The following is a 17,055-nucleotide window of genomic DNA, read 5'->3' on the forward strand; positions in this document are numbered from 1 at the left end:
ATCGGAACCGTCCTCTCCACAATGGATGCGGCTTCGATGCGACTCGACGGGAATCTCGCACAGTGGCCCTGATGCGTGAAGTTCACGTGGAGCTGGAGGCGATTCGGAAAGAAGAACAAGCGCTCAAGACTCAACCCAACCTGCACGGGTTCCGGGGACTGCTCGAACAGCGTGAGTGAATGCGGCGGCTATGCCATCTATTTTTCTGGGCGATAGATGCTCACCGTCCACTCCTTCTTCCTTGTGCCTCGCGTTCAATACTTGCTGTGCGAAAGCGTGCTCTCCGAACAAACGTGCCTGCCAGGGACCTCATGTGCATGACTGGGAGCGTGCTGGTGCGGCTGCTCCCCCCCCCCCCCCCCCCCCCCATCCTTCGCAGTAAATCAGGTTTTTCGACTGACATGCCACTCAGAAGCGCTCTTATCCAACATGCCAGAACAAAGGATTCATGGGATATTAAGTTCACCTTAATCTTGATGTTCGCGAAAAACACTGCTGCCCATGTATTCTTGGGGCACTGGGTGCTACCTCAAGCTGCATTATGCAGCTTTTTGCCCAGTGTCCCCTCTTCCCACTGTAATGTGTGTGGACAAATATACTTTTAATTCAATTCAATTCAATTTGCATGTGCACAGAAGCAGCACCGAAACAGATGAGTTTGTTTGGAAATAACAATTATACTCGCACCATAGTATGCGTTTATAATGCGCCTCCGTGTACATCCGTTGTGTAATGTGCTTTCGTGCGCATGTACATTAATATACACCGCCACAGCAATCAGAACGAGCTCATCAGTGCGGCTTGCTTCGCTAATTTCGATGCAAACGACCGTTTTGAACAGAAATTGACCCCGTACATCCATTTTACCATTGCAGAGGCCGCCCTTTCACGTGTTCTTTCATACTCCCCATCACATGCATCCACTACACAGAATACTGGTTAGCTTAAGCAATACATACAAGCAAAGCGAATGAAGACATTACATCAGGCGCAACAGAAACTCAGCGAACAAAATAAAAAATATACTCGCGAGAAACAAAAAAAAAAAAAACATTGAGAGGACAGTAAAGGAGACCAAATCATCTTTTTTATTATGCAGCGGCGCTAAATCTTGCGAGTGTTATCTCGCGTTTTATTTCTGTCACCGACAACGACGGCGTTGTTCTGCATGCAAGAAGCCGCAAATCCAGCCGGATTTGAAGCAGAATGCCTGCGTTTAGTGCAGCCGTCGTTCGTGTGAGCGAAAGGCGACAAACACCGGGATAAGCGAGGAAATTTCGTCTCTCTGTGTGCCTTCCCCGTTCGCCTCGTTGGCTCTGCGTTCGGCGAGGGGAGGCTGGTAGGGAGTGCGCTGGGGACGTCGAACCACTCGCTAACCCCAGCAACCCACGACGCAACCGGGCGCCACTCGGTGCACCAGAAGCAGTTTAGAGTAAGCCTTTCGCCGCCCAGTCACAGCGCAGCCAAGTTGTTAATCAGCGGCCCCAGCTCCGGGCGATGCTGCGGAGCAGGCTCTGGCCGTTAATTAACGATCCCGGTGAGCTCCCGACATAGCTAGGGCGGAGAAGGCGGAGAAGCGTCGGAGCACTATCCTTCTTTCACCCCTTCGCGTTCTTCCTTTTCCAACCTTACCCTTTCCCCTTCTTGCTGCCACCATTACGCGCTTCTGCGTCAAGGAGCTGAGGAGTCCCGGGTTCTTCTCGCCTTTTTACCTCGTTCCCGGCGGCCGCGCATAAGCCCGCGGGGAGTGGCGTGCTGCCCTGGGGGACTTGCGGTCGAATTCGCGCGGGCGCCCGCGACCTCGGCTATCTGCGCTTTCCGTACCGCTTGCTCCGAGTTTGGCAATATGAGAGCGCGAGCGGCTCCGCTCGTGCTGCTTGCGTCTCTCGCTGTCTCTCTACTCCTTCCCTCCATTCTCTCTCTCTCTCACGGTGATTACAGCAGTAAATGCTGCCCGTAGCTGGACGGCTGACAGAGCTGGTAACGCTGAAAGGCTAGCGCAATAAGCTGAAACGCCAGTCCGGTTGAGCTAGTAGTGTGTCCAGTCGACGTGGCAACAGGTCTACGCTGTCGGGTATTTGTTGTCCGGAACACGGCGCAGCTGCAGAACTGCGTTGTGTGCGACTATACTCCTTGCGTACCAATTTAGCTGGAGCGTTCTGTGTGCAGGATGTTCCTTCGATGTATATTTATCTAACGTGTTCTTATGGACCACGCTAATTGCACGCTGCTACCTCCGTCGCGTGTGTCTCAGCGTTAGTGTTGGACTATGTTTGCGGGCTTCGATTTCGAGAATAAAGAGAGAGAAAGGGAGAAAATACAGTGATAGTATCAAGCCAAACCAAATTTTTCATTTCAAAGCCACAATAGCAACTCTTAATCGACTCGCTGCCGCTGTCAAAGCGTACGAATCGAGGAGGGCATGAGCGGTAACCGTATTGATGAAGCCACCGGAGAATCGTCGGGCTAGCTGTTTGCTGTGATTTGTAAAGTTGATCTTAGATCGGGATGCATGTATACTTTTTTTCATGTTACTTGTCTTTGTGGTCAACCGGCGGCGTTGCTTCTCGGTGTTCAAGAAATTGTAGTGCGTTAGATTTTATTCGCCTGTTCTTAGGCTTCGCGCTGTCATCGTTGTCGGCGTCCGCGGGCAGGCAGCAAAATGAAGGGAGGGACTGATTGATTTATAGGAAGGGAAAGGCGCGGTAACTGTCTCATTTGTTTTCTGTGGACACCTCAACCGCGCTGTAAGGGAATGGAGGAAGGTGGGAGTGAAAGTGGCTATTCTCTTTAGGGAAGAGAGTAAGAGGGGAAGAGGAAAAGAGGGTGGGAGGAGTGGCTTAAGAAGTTATGGGGAGAGGAAAGGAATTACGCTGTATCGGAGGGTGGCTGGCATAGCAACAATTATTAGAGTGGCTACGTTGGAAGGGGCAGTTTATCGTAAGGACGGTGGAATGCGGAGGACACGCTAACGAGCGTGTCTAAACAGAACTGTCACAGCTGTAAGCAATCTTTCGAAAGTTGTTGACTTCAAACTATCACTGCAGTCCTGGGAAGACTCAGATTCACATCCGGCTGCGTGGTTTTGCAAAGAAAAAAAGAATAGCCATTCTTGTGGTATACTCCTTGCTCTTAAAGCATATAGGTAACGCTGAAACGTTCGCGTTGCACACTCGCAATCGTACTGTAGCTTTTCTAGTGTCTTTCTTTTCCTGTTCATTCTTGTTGAAAAGTGGAGCTAAGCCAGGCCCTTTTCTGGAGTTAAGTCAGGCTCTTGTGTGTGCTCGGAGTACGGCAAGTAATTGGTTAACAGGGTATCCTTATATACTTGTTTACGAGATTATTACAGTAACCCAGTGAAAAACGCAGCGGCCTTGTAATTCATTTGATAACAGACGGGAAAACCCTTTCAAAACTGCAATGGCGCGAGTATAGTACGCGCAGTGATACGTATTAGCAATGGCCTGGATGACCCACTGTAATTCAACCTAATTTAATAAGAAAGTAGATTATCTTGACATTTTTACAGAATGTTTGGGCGAGGTCAGAAAAAAGCTTTTTTTTTTTTTCTTTTTTTTTTTGTATGCGCGACATGTTCTGGCAGGTTACAAGTGAAAATCGGAATTCGGTGGCTCTGCAGTCGTGGCATTTGGCGACTGAGCACGACACCGCTAGGACAAAATGAAAAAGACGCTCGCGTGCATTGCGATATGAGCATAGGTTAAAAAACCCGGAGTGGTCAATACATACGAAGTCCTCATTCATTTCTTTTACTCCCTCCCACATGCCTTGTACGGTTGCACTCAGAGTGCCCCGCCGCGGTGGTGCAGTGGTAAGACGCCCGACTACTGTGCCGGAATACCCGGGTTCGATCCCGACCGCGGCGGCTGTGTTTCGATGGAGGCGAAACGGAGAGGCGTCCGTGTGCTGTGCGATGTCAGTGCACGGTAAAGATCTCAGGTGGTCGAAATTACTCCGTAGCCCTCCACTACGGCACCGCTTTCTCTAATTCCACTTTCACTCCCACCTTCCTCCCTTCCCTTACGGCGCGGTTCAGGTGTCCACAGAAACAAGTGTGACAGATACAGCGCCTTTCCCTTCCTGTGAACCAATTATTATATTATTGCACTCGGAGTGAGCAAGTTGCTGCACCTTTTCTTGGCTCAGATTTTATTACTGTTATTAATGCTACAGTTACAAAAAGAACGCTTATATCGTTGTGCTTTGGGTGGATGTTCGCTTCCGGCAGGATTCGCGGTGAGCGTAAACGTGTCCATTTCGTTCTACCTGGCCCCCATCTTCCTTCCTCTGCACTGATTCGCAGGGCTGGCCGCATCTTCGGGGAGGCCCAGCAGTGCGGGTCCGTCTCTGAGCGCGGCCGGTTCGCTGTCTTCCCGGAGGAGCACACTGCTGTCGCAGGCCGGCACAGCGTCCTCGCTCAGCGTCGAGAGCAACCACGCGCTCTTTCCGCAGGCGTCGCTGGAGAGCACCGACTCGCGCGTCTACCTCACCTCATCCGAGGTAGTATTCCTCCTCCACTCTTTTCTCTCTCGCTCGCTCGCGTACAGGGCCGAGGTCGCTGCACCGGGGCGCCGGATGCCAGTGAACCGAGTGCAGTGGCCGTTTCTGGTTAATCCTGGAATGTCCGGGCAAGGAAAACGTCGGATTAAGAGCAATGTGATTCCGGCAGTATTTCATCAATTGTCTTTGCACCACAGAAGTTCAAAAAAAAAAATAAATGAAACGTGGTAGGTGCGTGAAGAAAGTATGTGTTCTACCTATTTACAACATGCCTTATTGTAATACTTAACGAAATTCTCAGAACGATAAAATGCGCAGACATATGCAGGCGCATCCACTCAATAAATTCAAAATCATTCCTGTATCTGCCGATGCTGCAGTACGCTGGCAAAACTTTTGGACTTTGTGACAGCTAGTTTAGACGTTTGCACAGGCGATTTCTTGCAGAAACCTCTTGCATTTCCCAAAGCGAGAGTTTTAATATTGTTTCTACGAACACGTCGGAAAATGGGGTTCGCGAAATAGTGTAAGGAATTGATGCACATAATCTATCACGTAAGTGAAACATGCGGACATTTTGTAACGACTCATTGTATGTTCATTTTATTTATCCGTGATAGACATCTGGACGAAAAACAAAAGGTGATGAAGTGAACGACAAGCACTACCAGTATGGTTGCGGCATGCCATCAGGAGATTAAATTCATTTGAACTACGCCGAAGATGGTTCTATGTTAGCCATTTTTCTTCGCAGTGTGTTTCATATTAAGCTATGTCGATAACGTTTTCGTGCGCTTTCGGAACTGGTCTAAAAGAGAACGAACAAAAAACACTTCACCTTTGTCTTCTTGCCTTGGAGTCAAGGCTTCTCGTGAAGACCACAAATAAATGACCTAGTGTCCACAAAGTCCACGTCAACTTCTCGAAACAAGAACTTCGGGCAACTACCATTGCGTACTCCATGGCCGTAGTGGCTGTATGTAAACCGACTGGCTTTGCTCTCAGCGGCAGCTCTGACCGAACACAGCTACCGCCAAAAACCAGAACGCAAACAGCTGAAATAGTTCAGAGACCAACACGCCCAAGAAGAATGCTCTGACGGTTCTGTGTGTGCGTGCTCTTATCCCCTGTACTGTTTCCTTTTTTTTCTCTCTCTCTCTCCGTTGGGCAGGGAGGCGCTTTCGTTGAACTCCATCCGTGTCTCCCGAGGAACGGCCTGATGTAGTACGCTCACACCCCCTTTCCTAAACGAGCCGCCGAGCCCGGCACGAATTGCCTGAGTGGCCGGTGCCGCAAGCCGTGAGCTATGAGACTCTCGGGCCCTCTTGCTCAACGTTCGTGTGGGGAGAGTTGCGTGCCGCCGCGCTCGGCCTCCGCAGATTGCTACGGAAGATGTGGAAAACCATGCTTGGCAGCTCGGGCGGAGGTGTCTGGTGCAGAACCCCACTCCGCTACACCGCACTCTGGTTCCCGTCAGAGTTTGCGGAGGACTTGTATGAGATGGTATGTACGAAAGTATGGGCGTCACAAAACGGTGATACGAGCTCCCCAGTTAAACTTTACATCGAGTGGTATGACTGCTCAGTAAATTTTCCGTCGTATTGAAAGGTGGAGATAACTACCCGAAACTAACCGGGGCTTTCCGTTAGTGCATCTAAGCGTTACAAAACTATAACATATTTTTCTGCCGGTATCGTTCTCTACTTAGTGAATATACAAACATGTTTAATGCGCTGCAGCGGGTACATGAGGGTGTTATTTGGAGGTATATGAGAGAGGTATCTGTTCAGCAGTGGACGCGGCTTAGATTGTGATTATATTATGTGCTGTGGGCGGCTACGTAATGCGTACGTTGCACGCCTCAATTGTTTGTCCAGGTCAACAGGCCTAAAAGATCCTCGTTTTCGCGTTGCTTGCGACCGCGCAAATTCGGCTCAGCGTTAAGCATAATAGGCCTGTTTAGGGTGATAATAGCAAAAGAATATCAGAAAAAGGGGATAATGAAGTTCACTGAATGCAGACAAGTGCCGTGTTTAGAATGCTTTATACGAACACTGAGCATCTTGTCCTGCCTGCTCATTTTTACTTAATTTGCACTTTATCCACCAATACATATTCTTACCAATTGTTCTAGATGAAATTCAACCCCTGCGGCGATAGTATAGTGTGATTATAATATGCGATGGCTACAGGTATTTGTTAGTACTTCTACTTGCTTAAACGCGATAGCGTTAGAGGCTCCGTTCGCCGAAAATCTGGTGTCGGCGTCCAGCGTTGTAAGCGAGAAACCACGAGCTGGCGGCCGGTAGCTGGCGGTGGATACGGCCGAGCACTAATTGACGTAGGGTTCCCTCACGTTACGTTTGGCAGGAACTGCCAACTCGGGCCTCTCCTTTCATATGATAGATTGATATCAGAATCAGACCACCAGGGCTGTCCCATTCGCGTTACTCCTAGGTCACGAAAGCAAAGTTCACACGGGTTGGTTAAAGCCGAGCTTTATATGTGGGCTGGTAGCCTACGCTATCGCGTCATACCCTTACGGCCGGAGCTCAAGTGTCCTCCATAATGTTTGTATTTGTTGAGTGTATTTGCCTTACGAAACAGCGATGAGACCTGTGCGCTAGTGCTAAGCCCAAAATAAACGGAAACAAAAAAAGGCGAAAAATGCGGCGACATCAAGCGGACCGCAGATGTGAGCGACTGCTCAAAAATGCCTTCCGGTGCTTTTTCCGCCGCACTTTGTTTTTGCTTGAGCCGCGAGTTCGCGCGAGCAAGAACGTGATTGCAATCTTTCTTCTAGTTCTCTTTTTTTTTTTAAACTTCATGTACTTATTTTGCTCATGGTTAACTCCTCGGCGCAGGTTCTTTCCACGCTCGATAATCCAGCGATTTTTGCTCATTCTTGTTCCACGTTCGCGAAGGCGTACAGCTTTGCTTTCCAAACAAAACATTCCTTCTTTCTTCCTCTCCGTTTTTTTTTTTTTTTTTTTATTTTTGAATTCATCCGGCTTTCTTTCGAGCCTCGTCGCTTGGGGGCCAAATTTATATGCCCGTCTCCAAAGTGTTCTTGCCAGTCTAGCTTTAGTCACGCTTTAGCATTTTTCTACTTGTTTCCCCTTGTTCCATGCTGATATCTATCACTGCCGTTTTGCTTGCTTATCTATTCCGCTTCTCCGCGAAAATTTCTCCTGACGTCATTAGAATTTCAGGCCCGCGGCGAAGTGCGAAGCGTTCGCTGCGTCCGTTCTCTCCTGTGTCACTCTTTCACCACTGCGGGGCGAGCTCATGCGGGTTTGAACACATGAGGAGGAAGGGAAGGACGTAATGGTAGAGGAGGAGAGAAGAGTGCGGGAACTGGCGCGTAAAAGATTGTTTTGATTTTGTCTGCTTTCTCGCTTCTTTTCCCGGATTTTTTTTTTTTTTCTCAAAGACGTCGGACGGCCCCCCGAGGACTTTTTACTGGTGCGAGCACACTACCCTACTTGCTGGTAGTGCTTATTATCCTCCTATAGCTCCCTCTTCTGACTCAAGGCGTCCGCGCTTTCTCGGTTGGAAAACGTGCTCAGTGGGAATTGCGGTTCGCCGGAGGTTCGTAAACAAGGCGTTCCCTTCCTCCAGCCCCCTACCCTAACCCCCTTTCACCTTACTGCCTTAGCTGCGTTACAGCCACCTCCCGCCTCTTTCACATTTTCGTCCACTAGTTTCCCGCGTTAATTTTTTTTTTTTTGTCTCTCTTCGCAGCCATGCTTTTGTTCCCTCCTGTTTCTCGAAAAACGCAAAAACGCTGCTCCGTTGTTTTCTTTGTCATCATTTTATTGCTTCTTTTATGAACTGTTGCTGAGGCGAGTGGACTTGAAGCATCGATCCGGAGGCGCCTGCATACTAGATCGAACAACAGAAGTCGGGGGTGTCATTATGGTAGGTATTTTGTTGCTGGGAGTTCCGAAAACCAGTGAAGCGAGCGTGGTGTCGTCTGCTGGCACTGAGATAGTTTAAAGCATTTTTGAGCAAATTCGGGGAGGTGTGTGTGTGTGTGTGTGTGTGTGTGTGTGTGTGTGTGTGTGTGTGTGTGTGTGCGTGTGCGTGTGCGTGTGCGTGTGCGTGTGCGTGTGTGTGTGTGTGCGTGTGCGTGTGCGTGTGCGTGTGCGTGTGCGTGTGCGTGTGTGTGTGTGTGTGTGTGTGTGTGTGTGTGTGTGTGTGTGTGTGTGTGTGTGTGTGTGTGTGTGTGTGTGTGTGTGTGTGTGTGTGTGTGTGTGTGTGTGTGTGTGTGTGTGTGTGTGTGTGTGTGTGTGTGTGTGTGTGTGTGTGTGTGTGTGTGTCGCGTGCGCTTTGTGAAGGAGGGAGGGAGTAAAGGTTGTTGTGATCTGAATTGCAGCAGCTTGATGCAGTGGATTTGGCAACAGCTTTATCTTGCTTAACTTGCGATGCGTCCACAAACTTTAAGCCTGTAGTCCGGTTTTTGGTCGACTCTGCTGTATGCTAAATTTCTCAACATTTTCCAGAGTTCGCGATGTATTGAAGGGCGCAAGCCTAACGTTTTGCTCTCGATTTGTGAAATGGTGCACACGTTTCAGCACCGTTTCAGACGATATACACAAAACCGTATTCTGTTACAATTCTCAACGCAAACTTATGTTTATTGCCATCGATACTGCTATTTTTGTTCTAATAACCCGCGATCATTCCTTAGCAGATTAAGCCAGGCAAAATGCGAGTGGCGTATAGAGTTTTTTAGGTTTAGCTTTGCGGTAAGCGGCGCAGAGGCGAGATAGAAGAGAGAGAAGAGAGAATGAGGGCGGAAGACGATGATTGTTTTAATAACTTGGAACGTTATTGAGGGCGCAGAGTTGGCGGATAACCTAAATGTCGCTGCCAGAGAAAGAAACCGAAGGGTGACTGATGTGGCGGCGGAATGTGAAAGACGCGCTCACCAACTTGTCTAACCAGGCTTTCATGTTAAGACAAATAATACTGATAGTCTTAGAAGAGTACACGGTCACTTCTGACTGTCTGACTCTGCAAGAAACAAAAACAGAAAACACTGCGTGTTGTTTAAAAAGTATTCGCTGCCGCCTACGCGCAGCGCTCCTGAAAATTCGTGTTACACGCTCGTACTTGTCTCGTGATTTTTTTGGTTTGTAAAAATAAACCAACAATGAGTATTTTTCTTAAAACAAAACAACGCCAACGATAAGTATGGGCTAACTGTACATGTGTAAATCTCCGTACCATGTACCACTTTCATGTTGTCATTTAACTCACACCCTTATTGGTTCACGTTCAGCGAATTCGACACGTATCACTTATTCTTTTTCTCAGATTGATCGAACTGTACTGTCGAGGTCTCTCCCCTTTTGCCTCGCATTGCTACGTACCTAGTGACTGAACAGCACGTTCATAGCATTCGTTAAGCTGTACGAATTCGTTTCATAATGACTGTGGTGAGAAGGAGTACAAGTTGGACAAGTGCGGCATTCAGGCTTATTAAAAGCTAAATGTGTGTAGGCGTTCAACTCTCCCTGTAACTATGTGGCAAAACTCTATCGTCAAGAACGAGAATAGCGGTTCCAAGAAGTTAGACACCAGCCATACTAGAAAAATGTATTCATTGAGCGCTTGCGATTCTCGCGATTAATTATTCACGACCACTTTCTCTTGGTACGTGCCCCACCCCTGGCGCTGGTACAGGGTCTCACTATTTCCTCTCCATCGCGTGGCTCTCCTTACCTCGAGCGCATGTTACTTTAAAGCGATTTTCCAGAAATCACTGCACTCGCTTTCGTCTGCCTTGTCGCAGTGTGCTGAACTAGTCTCTTTTCTCCTGTCTGAAACGACTGTATCTGCATATAGATTAATATGGGCAACGACTACATTCAAAACAGCTTCGGTGTCTTTAGGTTCCGTGTGGGGAATAATCGTATTAATTCTTCAAAAACAGAAGGAAGAGAATAAATGGACTATCTTCCGCATAAAAAGGAAACACTTACACAACTATATATATTTTCTTGTGACATTTACCTTTCACGCTCCTTCTGTAAAATTACGTTTTTTCTTTTTTTTTTTTTTTTTTTTTTTTTTTTACACTATGCTACGGCTGGTTTTTCGCGTAAGCAAAGTGCGTTCTTAGCCGCAAGTCTCTTTTTCATGGTGATAACGCAGCTACCACAGAGTTTCGGCATTATAGTTGGAACGCTTTTTGTTGTAGCTTTTTTTTTTTTTTGTCAATCTTGCTCATTTATTTTGCTTTAACTTTTTTTCTAGTACGAAAAAAAGAGCAATTCTATCCGCGATTAATCCAAGCTTATCGTGCTGTGTTCTTTTGATTTCTATGAGTTATATCCGCCGTAAATGCTCTGAGAAGCGACTGAAGGTTTATCAGAATTAATTAGTTATATGTTAAGCTGCTTAATAACACACTTTTTATTATCGTAACAAACTCGATTTCGTTTCTTACTTTCTCGAAGTAAGGAAGGACTCTGGTATAGGTGATAAATTTGCACGACAGCGCACACTGAATGAGAAAAGAGTATAGGTGTGCATACGTTTTCTAGGCTAGCGTTTGACAAGAGAACCAGCTTAAGACACTAAGTTAAATACGAGTGTAAGCCAACTGGTTAGTACTAGACATGATAATCAGCTTAGGACCCGATGTTTCTTGCTTGCATTCCACTTAGCTGGGACAAGGAAACACGGCATGGCCCTAACGAGGATTCATATCTCTCTTTTATTTTTCTCTATGACTTCTCTGTAATCCTGTGCTGTACTATCCGAATAGAGTCTTATTGCAGTTGTCTGGACTAGATAGGCAAAAAAGAAATGAAAAAAAAAAAGGAGAGCATCCTTATTGGTAACCGTTAGGATATACCACTTGAATAAAAGCTTTCCTGAGATGCCTCTTTTTCCGTTTGTCTGCATGACCTTGCGGAGAGGGGCAATCTTGTCCGCGTCCAGCACCCCGATAGGCGGTATACGACAAAGAGCCGCCCTGCGACGCAATTTCTTCCACGATTCTCCTCCATCCGAAGCGTGTGCGTGGGCTCGCTAGTGTGGGCTTTTCCGCAATAAGACTCGTATTGCCAAAAAGACAGATTTACAGGAAAAGACAGCCGAGTATTTTTTTTTTTTTTTTTTTTTTCCCTCGTCAATCTTACTTTTTTCTTTTATCGCTTCCTTTATTCTGCTTTCTTGTTCCATTCCCGTAGTCTCCCTTTCCTCAAAGCTGCTCTCTGTCATGTTCGTGTAGTAATGTTGAGCCGTTGCTCGAGAAATACAGCCGGTCGCTTTGTATCTGGGTAGGCGCACGCGAGGGGGGTCTTGCGCATTTTTTGTTTTTTTTTCCTCCTTTTCGTAAATGCATGCCAGAAGAGTGGCGGCGCGTTTTCATCTGCTCTGTTAGCGTCTGCCGGCGGCGACTTTTGTGAGCGAGCCGTGGGGCTCTTCTATTGGACTGTCGCTCGTCGTGATAGGCCTTGCTTGTCGCCTTTGTGCGGCATGGCCCGTATCTGGGCTCGTATTTCCTATTTTCCTTCTGGCGTCCTTTGCTCGCTTCCACAAGAAGCACCCCAACAGTGCCAGCGTGCTCGAAGACGCTTCTACCGCGTGGCGGGTTTCATTGTGAGAGAGCGTCGTCGCGTGTTTCGAGATGAACTCGATGTTCGCCCTACTATGTGTATATGTGTGTAGGCTTTGGGCCTTTCACCGATGTGCATTTACTTTTATTTCGATTCCCATCTCCTCTGGTATGAAAGGCCATCATCTCGTCGTGGTAACCTTAGGCAATTCACGCTGGCAAAGCCGCAGCAGTAGCCGCTGAAGTCTTTGCTTTGAATGTGGCTCTGTTTGCGATCTTCTCTTTTTTGCTGTTTGCCGCTGTTATGGGCTTGACTCGCCGTTCAGTGTTGTGTTTCTTGACCAATTTGGCGCTTGCAATCACGAAAAACGCATAATATGAGCAGTTAGGGCGAAGCGCTTCGTGAGCGAACAAGGTGCTCGGCCAGCTATATTTGTCTTGGCGCATCACGCAGTGCAATAAGTTTAGCATTTCATGGCGCAGTTTCTTCTCCGAAACTCTTCAATGCATGCGTAGTCTATCTGGTTAACATTGGTCTAGTTTTTCAGAATGAATTTTCGTATTCTTGTATGGTGCGGGCTCAGCATTAAAACTTTGTTTGACTTCGACATACATGCAAACATGGTTTATTTGTCTTCCACATCAAGTTCCAGGTTCCTTTATTTTTGTGTTCGTAATTTTTCGTGACTGCTTTTTTCTTTTTTTTTCTCATCACAAGATTTTATTCTTCCATCTTATTAGGCGAAACTTATGTATCTTGCTCGGCCGACAAAAAGTTGCCATCATCGTAGCCTAGAATCTAGAAAAACGTACGTGTTGCGAAAAATACGCGTGTGATTTTGGATCGAAACCATCACGCAATTGTTCTCTCCGCAGCGCTTAGGGTGGTGTCATAAATTGGTTCATAGGAAGGGAAAGGCGCAGTAACTGTCACACTTGCTCTGTGGACACCCGAACCGCTCCGTAAGGGAAGGGAGGGAGCTGGGAATGAAAGTGGAAAGAGAGAAAGAGGAGCCGTAGTGGAGGGCTACGGAGTAATTTCGACCACCTGGGGATTAACGTGCGCTGACATCGCACAGCACACGGACGCCACTTCGTTTCGCCTCCATCGAAACGCAGCCGCCGCGGTCGGGTTCGAACCCGGGAACTCCGGCACAGTAGTCGGGCGTCTTACCACTGCACCACCCCAGCGGGGCGGGTGGTGTCATACCATTTCATACCATTTCGCTTTTTTAGCCATCATCAGCTAGCCGCGTTAGAGGCTAAGCTGGGGTATGTATTATAACAGACAACATACGTACCTCCATTTCTATGCCTTTCTTTGCATGAGTTCATCGGAACGTGAGACATACTTCTTGTTCTTTCTCCCAAAAGCAAACCAACTAAAGGCGTTTAGCACTGCCAATCTGTGCCAGTCTCTCAATGCTAAAAACTCGAGGAATAAAAAAAAACGAAGCTCAAACAATGGCGCAGACTGATGGGGGAGTTATTTTGGCTGTCTAGGAAAAAGCTGCACACCAGCACAAACAAGAGGGATCAAGGGCGCTGTGTTTTGTCTCTTCCTGACTCGTGTCAGCGCTGTGTCTTGTCCCTTTCTCCCTTGTGTATGGGCTGGTGCGCTGATTGCTATAGTAGCTTAAACGTTGAACTAATTTTCAGCTATGGAGTTACTTCGAAACATTTTTTGAGCATGCTCCCTTTTGCATAACCTAGCATATTACCTCCATGCCGCACAACACCGGATGGTATCTGCTTCTATAGCAATAGCTTGGGCGGATGAGGTTGCTCTTATGCGTGTATTTTTCAACTTTGTTTAATTAGTAAGCCTCAATGCCGAAAATTCGTGGAATGAAAAAGAGAAGCCTAACTGTTTTCCTGTTTTTTCAGCTATGAAATTACTTGAAACCATCTTTTGAGCAAGATCTCTTCTGTATAACCTAGCATATGATACCTATGCCACATAACAGCGGGAGTATTTGTTCATGTAGCAATCGCTTGTGCGGGTGAGGTTGCTATGATGCGTCTATTCTTTTAACTTTGTTCAATGAATGAAACTTTGTGCTAGTCTCTCAAGGCCGAAAACTTGTGAAATGAAAAGGCGGAGCTTAGCTGTTCTTCTGATTTTTCAGATATGGAATTACTTCAAACCATTTCTTGAGCAAGTTCCCTTTTGCATAACCTAGCATATGTCCCCTATGCCACATAAAAGCTGGTGGTATCAGTTTCTGTAGCAATGACTCGGCGGATGAGGTTGCTATGATGCGTCTATTCTTTCGACTTTGATTACTGAGTGAGCATCAATAATATAATCTCATGAACAATGGTGACGATTGAGATGAAACAAAATTAATGTGACGCTAAAGTAGGTACAACCCGCAATGAAATTGAAAACATTGCGACTTTAAAAGACGGAGTCAAAAACATACAAATGCAATGAACTACATGTTTATAATTGTGTATATCACGGTAAATTTCGATGCACAAAGCAGGTTTGTAAGAGATTGAAGGGATCAAAAGTAGAAAACAAGAAACTCTGCCGGATCTCCTTATCGAGCAATTGCCTCCAGAGATTGCTGTCTTGTTTTTTAGCTTACTGGGCTAATAAGATTGCGTTGACAACAGTACGGCCTTTCAAACTGGCAGTGGATATAGCAGATTTTTTGCTCATTTTTTTTTCTGTGCATAATTAAGCGTTGTCACATATTTTTTTTCCTTTTCTATTGCCTATTGGACGTTGATAATATACGAGTGCAAAGAGTTTCTTCGCTCCGCTTCTGCCTTACAAAGAGTTGGTGCGAAAATTGCCTCGCTCATTGAAATGCGTTCGAAAAGACTCGATCAAGTGAGAAAATGAATCGCTGCCGTATTTCATCTGCATATTTGTCTTACATGGAGGCTTAGTCTCACCGCTCTCTTTTGAAACCGCTCGGGAAGGTAGGAGCCAAGTTAATCTCCTTTGGTAGCGCAACGCACAGTATCACTGCAAGAGCAATAAAACTGCATGACATCGAAGCTGCGAACCGACTGCGGAGTGGAATAGAAGTGACGAAGGTTCCCTAAGAGGGGAATATTTAGGGAAAGAAGAGAAAGAAAAAAAAGGTGGGGGATAGGGGGTGGAGAGTGAGGAGACTGGGAATCGACCGCGCTCATATTGCGCGGAATCGAGGGAGACGGGGAAAAATGGAGAGAGAAAGCTCCTAGAGCGCTGTGGCGGCACTTCAAGCCCCCCGACCAGGGTGCCAGTTTTTTCGCGGTTTCGCGCCAGTGCTATTGACGTCACATCCGTTCGCGACGCTCATTGGTCGGCCCTCCGAGCGCGTCTGCATCCGGTTTCGTTCTCCCTCTCGATCACCGTGCGGCGCGCGTCGTCTGCAAGCGGCGTCTGCTGCTGCGGCGACCACCATCTCGGCGGCGCTGGCTGCGACGCCCAGGAGCAGCGGCGTGCCTGAGGGCGCTCCGATCCGATCGGGAGCTAAATTTAGCTCGCGGGGAGTCGCGCGCGGCGTGAGAGGGAGGTCAGGGATGACGCGGGAAGCGGCGAAGATGGCGGACAGCGCGCTGCCCGGGGCTGCTCCCGGAGCCGTCGTCGACGTCGGCGCCTGGGATGCTGTCGAGTGCACCGATGCTGCTGCAGCGCCGATGGCCCTGACGCGACCGAACCCCAGCGGGCGGCTGCTCCCGGCCGGCCAGTAGAACCCTGCGAGGGGTTCGCGCGTGCGTGTGCCTTCGGAAGTGTCGGTTCCCTGGCAACCGGCGGCGCGGCGTTAGGCCTAAAACGCTCGACATGGTGATGGCACTGGACGGCCTGACGCGGCTCTGCCCGTCAGTGCTTTTCGACTGGCGACTGTACGCCGAGCGGGGCTGCCCTTCCTTCTTCCACCGCCACCGGGGACGGTTGCGCGTCGACGACTGCGAGCTGGCCTTCCTCAAGCAGGTAAACTGTACACCGTGCTCTTCTACCGCCGACCGCGCAGAGGCCGCAGCACGACCCTCTGCGTACTGCAGCTGCTCGGAGGCTGTGCGCACTTTTTCGCCTCTTTCTGCTGATTCAGTTCGTGCGCGCATATCCGCGCGTGGCATGTTGCCCGAGCGACTTGTTCGTAAACGCCCCTGTACGCTGCTCGACGCTGACTCCTTACGATTGAGCACGAAGCTGCCCTGCATCTGTCTAGATACCTGTACAAGGCTGTCTTCTCAGGTGTTGAGCCTGTATGGCGAGCTTTGTTGCTCTGTTGGGGCTGTGCTCAAGCAGGTATTTTAATACTGGCGGAGAGACGCTGAAGCCTGCTTACTGAGTCAGGTTAATCAAGTTGAGTTCGCCTTCCTAGCATATGCCAGTCAGGGATAGCTTGCATGATCCACTAGTGTGAGCTTATGCTGGTTTGTAACTGGTGATCATTTGGTAACGTGGTCAAACCGTTCTCTTTCTAGTTGCATGCCTAAACAGTGTGGTGCGCTGGTAGGAGTGCAAAATGCGCAGATAAAAACGTGTCCGCGTGGTCAGACTGCGAACGATGTATGCGTGTTTATATTATGCAGCGACGGGCATCGTTGTCCGCGGAAAGCTTTACTTTTTTTTTTTTTTTCTCGCTCGCCTTCCTTTTGTTGGAGGATACTCATTCGCCGAATTCCTCATGCATGCCAGGTTTGACTCCGTTCAAGCGAATCTTGCCTGTTTTCCTAAGCAGGACGCTAATAATGCGTTTTGGTAATGCCTCCAGACTGATTAGTGATTTTTCCACTGCATTCATCGTTCTATACCAGCGATTATTAATCATCGCTTTCTGCGCTTACTGCCTAAGAGAGAGATGAAAGGCGAAAATTGCGCACTATGTCGCTCGTTAGTGACCTATGTTCGTCGTTCGCTATATCTCTAGTCATAAGGGAGTAATTACTTATTGACATCCACCCAAACGAACCTATACGGCTACAGAGGAAAGTTAGACAGCTTTCTCAGAAAC

The 17,055-nt window shown here is 48.0% G+C and overlaps 1 protein-coding gene across 1 annotated transcript in view; it reads left to right on the plus strand.

The window, feature by feature from the left end:
• LOC146208645 (protein still life, isoform SIF type 1-like) overlaps positions 1 to 16,239 on the plus strand; it is a 191,122-nt gene extending 174,883 nt beyond the window's left edge. Inside the window, exons 11-14 of the mRNA XM_084579004.1 lie at positions 64 to 171; positions 4,325 to 4,521; positions 15,828 to 16,028; positions 16,147 to 16,239. Of these exons, the coding sequence (XP_084435130.1) occupies positions 64 to 171; positions 4,325 to 4,521; positions 15,828 to 16,028; positions 16,147 to 16,239 (599 nt within the window). The remainder of the gene's footprint in view (positions 1 to 63; positions 172 to 4,324; positions 4,522 to 15,827; positions 16,029 to 16,146) is intronic.
• The last annotated feature ends 816 nt before the right edge of the window (positions 16,240 to 17,055 follow it).

This window comes from Amblyomma maculatum, chromosome 1 (assembly GCF_055883805.1).
Source record: "Amblyomma maculatum isolate TAMU_Amacu chromosome 1, ASM5588380v1, whole genome shotgun sequence".
Classification (NCBI taxonomy): Eukaryota; Metazoa; Arthropoda; class Arachnida; order Ixodida; family Ixodidae; genus Amblyomma; species Amblyomma maculatum.